The 10,134-nt window shown below is 38.4% G+C and overlaps 1 protein-coding gene across 1 annotated transcript; it reads right to left on the bottom strand.

Moving 5' to 3' along the window:
- Positions 1 to 472: 472 nt before the first annotated feature.
- On the bottom strand, positions 473 to 2,608 carry LOC122034482 (transcription termination factor MTERF15, mitochondrial-like). Its single transcript, XM_042593754.1, has one exon. It carries the CDS (start codon positions 2,566 to 2,568, stop codon positions 1,183 to 1,185), a length of 1,386 nt encoding a protein of 461 aa, XP_042449688.1. The 5' UTR covers positions 2,569 to 2,608; the 3' UTR covers positions 473 to 1,182.
- Between the last annotated feature and the right edge of the window lie 7,526 nt (positions 2,609 to 10,134).

Below are 10,134 nucleotides of genomic sequence, written 5' to 3'. Positions count from 1 at the left end.
TGCGGCCAGCCGAAATAGGACTCGCCCAAACTCAATTTCCGACCTTCTCCTCGAGCAGGCTTTCGCTCCAGCTTCTCGTCCCTCATACGTCGCGTCCATTCTTCTTAGTCACCGATGTACTCTTCCGTAGCTCTTTCGTCCCTCGGACGCACCAAGCCCGTTGGCTCCCTTCCCGTGCTGTCCTTCTCACCAATTGCATCTTCCGCTTGACTTCCTGTGCTCCTAAGCTCCTGCACACTTAGACACAAAGATCAAAATCAAGCAGGATCTAACCTAACTTAATTCATCCCATCAAAATAAGGATCCAACATCCTTCTCCCAAACATAGAAGATCCTATACACGATTGATGACAAGAATCGATTATTTAATTTCCTGTTAATTTCTGATTGAATCCGTTGGCATATGATTTACTTCATGTCTCAAAGATAAAATATTACTCCTTATGGCACACACTTCTCTTGGGAGGAGACAAAAACCAATACGCATTGTAAACTTGCGAACCGCTGTGATCATAACAGGTTAAACCAACAGAACATTCTGCAGTAGACCACCAAGGCATTCTGCAGTAAACCACTACGAACCTTAGTGGAGCTAATGAAAATAATTTATGCTAAAAGGTGAACAATATACAGACTAATGAACTTGTAGAAACTGAAGCTGCAGTTGTTCGTGATGCAGAATGGACTTAGCAAGTCACTCATGTCGAATTTATTCTGGCAACCACAGATGAAAGTAGTAAAGATTCAGCAAAACTTATCAGCAACAGGATGCAACACCAGACAAATAGAATATTACAGCATCCTTAAAAGATTGAATCAGAGATTAATTTTGAAGCATTGCTGTGACAACCACCTGGCAATCCTTCCTCCAAAACCAAATTGCCTCTATGACCTGCCACAACCCTCAAAACTTCCTAAGACGACCTTCATTCAAATGAACTTAGAAATGAATACAAATTTCCATTGAAGAACAAGGCTTGAACTCACGAGCATGACCCCCTTGCGAAGTGGATGCCTTCTAGTTAAATTGGCGATTTACATAAATGAAGATCTCCAGATGTCTTTAAGGCCACCAATTCAGATTATAAAAGTTCAATGCAGTCTTACGTGCTAATGCCAAATCTCTTCTTATTTTTTTTTCTCACTAATCAGACGATTATCAAGGAGGATTCCACAGCGATACTAAACCAGAGATTTCATCAAAAGCTTCATATTTTTCACATCCTCCTCTGTATCTGTGAATTTCTGGGGCTTTAACAGTTTCCACATGTCAACTGGATGTCTCGGTTTAGCTTCCCTAACAGCTTCCCTAACAAGTCCCCCAAAAATCTTCTCGCACTCTGGATATGGCTTCACAAAAAAATTATAAAACTTATGCCTGCTGAGCCTCACTAGATGCTTCAGTCCGACATTAAAACCTAGTCCTCCTCGTGATATTAGATGCTCGACGACATTGAAGCGTGGGATTATTTGCTTGTCAAAATTCACACCCAAGTAATCAGGAAATTCAACCAGGTGCTTGATGCACAAGTCTAACTTGGAAATCAGAAAGTCTATCTTCTTTTCTACATCTTCTAAGTCATATATGAGCACTCTTGGTTCAACAAACAATATCTTGAAAGCTTCGCGACGGATCAAACCATATTGGCACAAGAAATCCACTCTGAGCTTCACGTTGATGCATGCGGCTAATCGTCCGTTACTCAGGATCATCTTCTTGATTGGCACCCTGCATTTCAAACTATTCAAGAGATCTAGGTACCGAGTCAGCTCCCCATGTTCCATGCTTAGAAGCAGTTTGGGGTGGTTGCGAAATGCTTGCTTTACCTCATCCAACCTAAAGTTCAAATCTTGAAGCTCTCCAAACAAAAGTCTCAACCTGCCATTAACATTACATGCTAAGAGTCCAGGAAAGAGATGACAAATCCTATCTATATCTTCGCTATTGAATCCAACACTTTTTAGCATATCCATCGTGCGTCTAATATCTCCGGAATGCTTGATGGTCGCCAAAGGAAATTCTTCCAGAACTTTAAAAATGGTCTTACCACTCAAGTTCAGGCTTTTCATCAACTGCACAGCATAATGAAGGTCACTCGGTTCAGTTTTGAGCTTTGCAGACTGCTCAAGTGTTCTCTGCACGACCGAAGGAGCAAGATTCTGACATTCTAGCTCCGAGAATCCCACCTTCCATTTCGAGAGGAACCCTAGTTCTAGAGTTTGAGGGCAGGATGAAATGATCGAGACCAGAGAATTCTGATTCAGACCGTAGGACAGGAGGATCCCAATGCACTTCTCGACATCAGAAGGCGACGAATTCATCAAAAATCGGTGCTTTCGGAAGAACTCGTGCAGCTGGCTTTGGGGGAAACCGTACCTCAGCAGCAGGCTGGCGATGGAAATTTGCCGAGAGAAGTGAGAGGCTGACGAGGATTCTGACAGTATTGCTCCATGACGAGCGGAACTTTCCGAGAAGAACCGAGTGTTATGGGTTGAAGTTGAACGAGTAGGGAGAGATTCGAGGAGGATGCGAGAGAGATGGAGCTTGACAAAAACCCTAATCGACATTACGGCACGACCGGACTCCGGAGCCCAGGCGGCGATTTCGGGAGTCAGGATAGAATTGGGCCGGGCCGAAGCTAATTAACAATAAGATAAAATACAGAGACCGTTTGATTAATTTTCGACGGTTGATAAAAGTAGAGCAACGAAACCCGGGAAGGGCAGAATTCGAGAAATACTACTTTTTGAAGTTCTATTCAACAACAACAAAAAAAAAAACAAACTTCTAACAAAACTGATAATGCTTTGAATTCGCTAGTTAACAGTCGCTTGGAAGGTAAGCAGATAGCAGAAGATTCTGGTTTGCTTGCTTAGCACCAAGCTCTTTGTTTTCTGCTTGCCTTTTCTTGACAATTAAATGCACCTTCCTCACCAAGAACTTCGTCGATCAAATCTCTGAATATACACCACTCTACCTCTAGGACTACCGTCTGTAATTCAGCACTAGAATAAAGCCAATCTTCTGATTGCCACAGTAGTAATTGGCTTCCAAGACTACATATCGAGACACTAGGCCTTCTTGGGTATGGGATCATCCACCACCGCCTAGACAAAGCCTTTTAAAGAAATCTAATATTTAATTTTTTATATAACTCTAGGTTTAACCAAAAGGAACAATCGAATCACAAATTCGAAAAAACAAAACAAAAGAAACATAACTTCGAATATTTAATCCAAAAATTTAGAATCACTAGCCTCTTGTGTTTGGAATTCATACAAAGAAAACTAGTATGATGCGGAAAACAATTACTAGTTATACCTTTTTTTGTAAGTAATAACCTCTTGATCTTCTACCGTATTCCTCTTCTTATCTCGGACATTGTGTGGGCAACGATCTACCGAGATGAGAACCATCAACACCTTCCTTCTTGCAAGATTCGTCCACCAACCTTCAAGCTCCAAGGGATGCAAGAGCAAAGCCTCCTTTCTCTCCTTCTTCTCCTAGCTAGAACCGGCAAGGAGGAAGAGAAAAGGAGAAGAGCAAGGAACTTATGGCCGACCACCACCAAGGAAGAGAGGAGAGGAAAATAGAATAGAGTTGTGTCCCATGAAGGCACCCCTCCCTCTTTTTTATAATCTTTGGTCTTGCCAAACAAGGAAAATTTAAATAAAAACTTCTTTATTTTTTTTTGCCATGAAAAGAAAAATTTAATTGATTAAAACCAATTTCCTTTACTTAAATCATCATGGCCGACCACCTCATAGCTCCAAGCAAGAAAAGTTTTAATAACACAAGAATTAAAACTTCCTAATTTGCTTCCGAAATTTTTAATAAAAATTTCTCTAATGATTTTTCCCTTCATGGTTGGTTATAAAAGGAAATTTTTATAAATTAAAATCTCTTTATTAAAACATATGGATGATTTCCAAAAAGGAAAGTTTTCTTTAAAATTAAAATCTTCCTTTCAATCTACAAATAAGGAAAGATATCAAATCTTTTCTTAATATTTTGTAGAAACTTATAAGAGAAAATATTTAATTATAAAACTCTCTTTTAAATCATGAACATGGTTACAAAGAAAGAAAGTTTTATCAAAAATTAAAATATTCTTTTTAACTACAAATAAGGAAAGATATCAAATCTTTCATTTAATCTTTTGTAGAAGGAAAAAATTTAAATTTTAAACTCTTTTTTAAAACCATGATATCCATATAAGAAAATATTTTAAATAAAATCTCTTTTATTTTTCTAGTGGTCGGCCACCTTAAATTGGCTCTACCCTTAGCTTTGGCCGGCCCTAGCTTGGGCTCCAAGTTAGCTTGGTCGGCCACCTCAAGGTGGGTAGAAAGGTGGGTATGTGGTGGGTATAATTCTCTATATACAAGAGGTTACGATAGGGACCGAGAGGAGGAATTGATTTTGGTCTCCCAATGAAATTAAGCTTCCCGTGTTCGCCCTGAACACCCAACTTAATTTTATCAATAATAATTCATACCACTAAAGAATTATTATTGAACTACCGCACCAATCCGAAATTACATTTTGAGCTCCTTCTTATTATGAGTGTGTTAGTTTCCCCTGTGTTTAAGATGTCGAATGACCACTAATTAAATGAGTTACTGACAACTCTCTTTAATTAATATCTTAGTTCAAGAGTAGTACCACTCAACCTTATTGTCATGTCGGACTAAATCCACCTGCAGGGTTTAACATGACAATTCTTATGAGCACCTCTTGGGGACATTATCAACCTAGATTACTATGACACAGTTTCCTTCTATAATCAACAACACACACTATAAGTAATAACATTTCCCAACTTATCTGACCTTTTGATTTATCAAGCTAAATCTCACCCTTTGATAAGTTAAAGAAATGAATGTTAAATATATGTGTTTGTTATTATATTAGGATTAAGAGCACACACTTCCATAATAACTAAGGTCTTGTTTTTTTATTAAGTCAGCACAAAAAGAACTTACCTTAAATGATCCTGCTCAATACACTCAGAGTGTACTAGTGTAATTTTATAGTTAAGATGAACTAATGTCAAATTACACTACGACTATTCCAATGGTTTGTTCATATCCATCTTAGTCATGAGCTACTGTTTATAATTTATAAAGAACCGATAACATAATCTTCTGTGTGTGACACCATACACCATATTATCTACAATATAAATTAATTGAACAACTACACTTAGCATATAAATGTAGACATTTTTGACCAATGTGATTCTTTATTTCAAAATAAATATTTACAAAAGCTAGGCTTTTAGTATACACTCTTACAATCTCCCACTTATACTAAAAGACTAAGCTGTTATATCTGCTGTCATACATCTGATTCCTATCCCCTCCACATACCGATCAAAAGCTTTCGCCGGAAGGGCCTTAGTGAAAGGATCTGCCAGGTTATCTACTGATGCAATCTTGGGGACAACAACTTCTCCTCGCTTGACGATGTCTCGTATCAGGTGGTACTTGCGCTCTATATGCTTACTCGCCTTATGGGCTCGTGATTCCTTCGAGTTTGCAACTCCACTGCTATTATCACAATAAATTATGATGATTTTAGGCAAACTAGAAATCACATCTAAGCCATACAGCTTCTTTGGCTGCCTTAGAGGCTGTCATATACTCAGCTTCCATGGTTGAGTCTAAAACGTATTTCTGCTTAACACTCCTCCATGAAATAGCTCCATCTCCTAAAGTAAATACATAGCCTGATGTAGACTTACTATTGCCCCTATCTGATTGGAAGTCAGAATCCGTGTATCCCACAGGGAGCAAATCATTTGCTTGGTAAACTAGCATATAATCTCTAGTTTTCTCAGGTACTTCAATATATGTTTTACAACAACCCAATGTTCTTGTTCAGGGTTACTTTGATATCTGCTAACCATGCCCACGGTAAAATAGATATCTAATCTCGTACATAACATTGCATACATTAGGCTTCCCACAGTCAAAGCATAAGGAACTGCCTTCATGTCCTCTATCTCCTTTGATGTCTTCGGAGACATCTCTTTAGATAAAGCTACTCCATGCCGAAAAGGTAAGAAACCTTTCTTAGAGTTTTGCATGCTAAAACGAGCAAGGATTATATCTATATATGAAGCTTGAGATAGGCACAACATCTTTTTCTTGCCATCCCTTATAACTTTGATCCCGAGAATGTGTGCACATTCTCCTAAGTCTTTCATATCGAATTGTTTAGACAATCATACCCTTACGTCCAATAACATCTTGATATTGTTGTCAATTAACAAAATGTCATCTACGTATAGTACAAGAAATACCACTACATTTCCGTTACACTTCTTGTATACACAAGAATTATCCGGACACTGAATAAATCCATATGACTGGATTACTTCGTTAAACCGGATGTTCCAAGATCTTGAAGCTTGCTTCAGTCCATAAATGGACCGATTGAGCTTGCACACTAGATGCTCTTTGCCTTTTTCAATAAACACCTTTGGTTGCTTCATATGAATGTTTTCTTCAAGACTTTCATTAAGGAAAGCTGTCTTGACATCCATTTGCTAAACCTCATAATCCATATGAGCGACAATGGATAAGAGTATCCGGATAGACTTAAGCATAGTTACCTGTGAAAAAGTCTCCTCATAATCGATTCCGTCTTTTTGAGTATATCCTTTCGAAACAAGCCTTGCTTTGAAGGTTTCTACCTTCCCGTCTGTCCCTCTTTTCCTTTTGTAGATCCACTTACATCCAATGGCTTTTACACCATTTGGTGGTTTTACAAGCTCCCAGACCTTATTAAAATATATAGATTCTATTTCAGAATTCATTGCTCTTTGCCAAGATGCTGCATCTTTATCTTGGAGTGCTTCGCCATATGTCCGGGGATCAGGTTCATGTTTACTCGAGATCAAGTCCGAAGACTCTCCAAAAACATGAATCTCTCAGGTTGCCTCACAACCCTCCCACTACGATGAGGCACTGTCTGCGGTTGTGTATCATTTGTGACACGTGTTGTAGTTTCTTATGGTACTTCATCTTGTACTGTTGGTACTAAAGTAGACGTATCATTTCTAATTTCTTCTAGAACAATTTTACTTCTGGGCTTGTAGTCCATTATATAGTCTTCTTCTAAAAACTGGACATTGGTACTAACAATGACCTTCTGGTCTTTAAGACTATAAAATAAACCACCTTTCGTTCCTCTAGGATAACCTACAAACACGTAAACTTCTGTACGAGATTCTAACTTATCAGCATCTGCTTTCACACATATGTTGGACTACCCCAAATCCGAATATGTCTTAGACTGGGCTTTCGCCCATTCCACAATTCTATGGGAGTAGACGGTACTGATTTAGAAGGTACCAAGTTCAGAATGTGCGCTGTCGTTTCTAGAGCGTATCCCCAAAACGAATTTGGTAATTCTGAATAACTCATCATCAATCTAACCATCTCCATAAGAGTCATATTCTTTCGTTCTGCCACACCATTCTGTTGGGGTGTACCAGGTGCGGACAATTGGGATTGAATCCCAACCTCTGATAAGTAATTCCTAAACTCTCCTAAGATGTATTCGCCACCACGATCAGATCGTAGTGTCTTGATACTTTTACCATGACGTTTCTCTAAATCAGCCTTGTACTTTTTGAACTTATCAAAGCACTCAGACTTGTGGCGCATCAAGTAAATGTATCCGTATCTTAAATAATCGTCTATAAAAAAGATAAAGTATTCGAAGCCACCTCTTGTCTGGATAGACATAGGACCACACAAATCAGAATGAACCAATTCTAACACATCTTTGGCTCTATACCCCTTGGCCTTAAAAGGTCTCTTGGTCATCTTACCTTCCAAGCAAGATTCACAGGTTAGAAAGTTTTCCACCACTAATGAACCCAAGAGTCTATCAGCTATAAGCCTTTGAATCCTGCTTAAGTTAATATGACCAAGCCTTAGATGCCAAAGATATATTTGGTTCATTTTTGAAGGTTCCTTTCTCTTATTAGAATTAGAAGATGCGTTATTAATTTCCATTTGTTGTTTTGTGGGAGAAATTGGATTTAAAGTATATAAATTACCAACCAATGCATCAGAACAGATAATAACTCTATTTCTCTTTATAACCACATTGTTATTAAAAGAAACAGAATATCCATCCAAATACAGTTTAGAAACTGAAATTAAATTCTTCCTGAAACTAGGTACATAAAGACAATTTCTTAAAACCAAATTTCTATTCCTATTAAAAGATAAGTAGACGTCTCCCACTGCAACAGCTACCACCTTAGTAGCATTGCCCATGTAGACGGTTATCTCTCCTTCACATAGTCGACGGGTTTCCTGGAACCCTTGCAAAGAGTTGCAGACATGATCAATGGCTCCCGTATCTACACACTAGGTGCTGGTAGATAACACCACTAAACATATTTCAACTACTAGAAAATGAGATATACCTCTATTGTTCTCTTTCCTTCGAGGGCAGTCTGTCTTCCAATGTCCTGACTACTTGCAGATGAAGCACTTGCCCTTCAGCTTCTTCATTTCAGTTTTTTGTAACAACCTAAATTTCCTTATTTTGAGTCCTAATAGTAATTAAAAATATTTAGAAATACTTTAGAAATATTCTGGAGATTTTTAGGAATTTTTAGAGTATTTTTATGTAATTTTTGGAGTTCGTTTGGTATTTTTACCAAAAGAAAGAAGTTTCAAAAAATAAGGAAGTTTGGCCGAGGTTCGAACCCGCAACCTCCGACCCGGTCCAAGACTTAAGCGAAGTGCGATAGCCAAGCGCCCAAGAGGGTCGTGCTGATCAAAGAAGGGGCGGAAATAATTTAAGCAATAGTTAGATAACAGAATACCCTAGTTATAAAGAGAGAACTTAGGTTTTTCCTGTGACAAAAAAAAAAAAAACTTTCTTCTTCTCCCGACTGCGCGCGCGGCGACTTCTCTTGGGCGGAAACGGAGAAGGAGCTAGGTTTTGTCTCTGGCAGCCAGCTAAGGACCAAATCGGAGAGTCTTCTACACCATCGTAATCCTCTCATCGAGGAGAACCTGTTGGCACAAAGAAGGGGCCGAGATTTCAAGTTATCCGAAACCCTAGAAGCTTCTTCTCGGTTGTGAGTCCAAGAAACCAAGGTAAGTGCTTCTCACCTACGGTAGGAGTAGTTTTCGGACCTTGTTTCTTCTTGATTTTGAAGCATGCTGTAAAGATTATCTATTTCGTGCTTGCTGCCGTAAACCTCAAAGAAAGAAAGAGGATGACTGGTATAGGTTAAGCATATGAGTTGTGTTTTTAGGCCTTATAACTAGAAATCCAGATGTTGATTTAAATCATTCTGTTCATGAATTTTTTTTGGGTATGATCGGTTAGTTGGAAGGGTTACAGGCTTCGGATTCCTGCTGCTAGGCAATGAACAAGAAAGAGTTTAGTTTTTTATTAAAAAAGCATGTATGTTTGTTTTTTTTGTGGATTACTGCAGAATGGTTATGCTTTGGTTTTTTTGTTGTTGTCGTGACACTGGGCATGAAGAACAGTTATGGTTTTAGGTTTCCAGTGGCAATTTTCCTTACTAGTTGCATTGTGTATAAACTGCTATACATTTTGTAAGCATGCTTAAAGATCTCTATTTTTCTATAAAGTATAAGCTTTGCATAAGATTTACATAGGTTTCAAGCTTCAACAGGTTTTAGTTTTGAATGATGTATGTAAATGTAGCACCTTAGTTTAGACTTTTATTGCTGCAATGGGCACGAACAGCCTCACTGCCTAGTTTCAATTTGTGCATATGATGAACATAAATGATGTATATAAATGTAGCATCTGGATTTTTGTACATATACATCTATGAGTAATTATAGGTAAAGGAAGACCAAGGTCTTAATTTTTGATCCCAAATTCCAGCATTTGAGGATCAGCAGCACGCCTAGTGCTTAAAGAAATGCCGAGGCATTATATATTAGAAGTAATAAAAGATAATAGATATTTTATTTGAAAAGGCTAGTACCCGACTTCCGAGGTTGTCGTTAAACAAATTCAGGTGACCAATTCCGAGGTCTTGGCCCTGGTAAGACCAAGGTCTTTACCCTCGTAGGACTGGTGACTCACTACCTCAGTTTCTATTAGGGAGCACGCATTGG

The sequence above is a fragment of the Zingiber officinale genome, chromosome 1A (genome assembly GCF_018446385.1).
Source record: "Zingiber officinale cultivar Zhangliang chromosome 1A, Zo_v1.1, whole genome shotgun sequence".
Lineage (NCBI taxonomy): Eukaryota > Viridiplantae > Streptophyta > Magnoliopsida > Zingiberales > Zingiberaceae > Zingiber > Zingiber officinale.
Note: the sequence above shows the minus strand (reverse complement) of the source record. Positions and strands in the feature narration are given on the sequence as shown.

Bases quoted from the DNA above. Each gene is read 5' to 3' on its own strand.
- LOC122034482 (XM_042593754.1), bottom strand. From the start codon at position 2,568: ATGTCGATTAGGGTTTTTGTCAAGCTCCATCTCTCTCGCATCCTCCTC.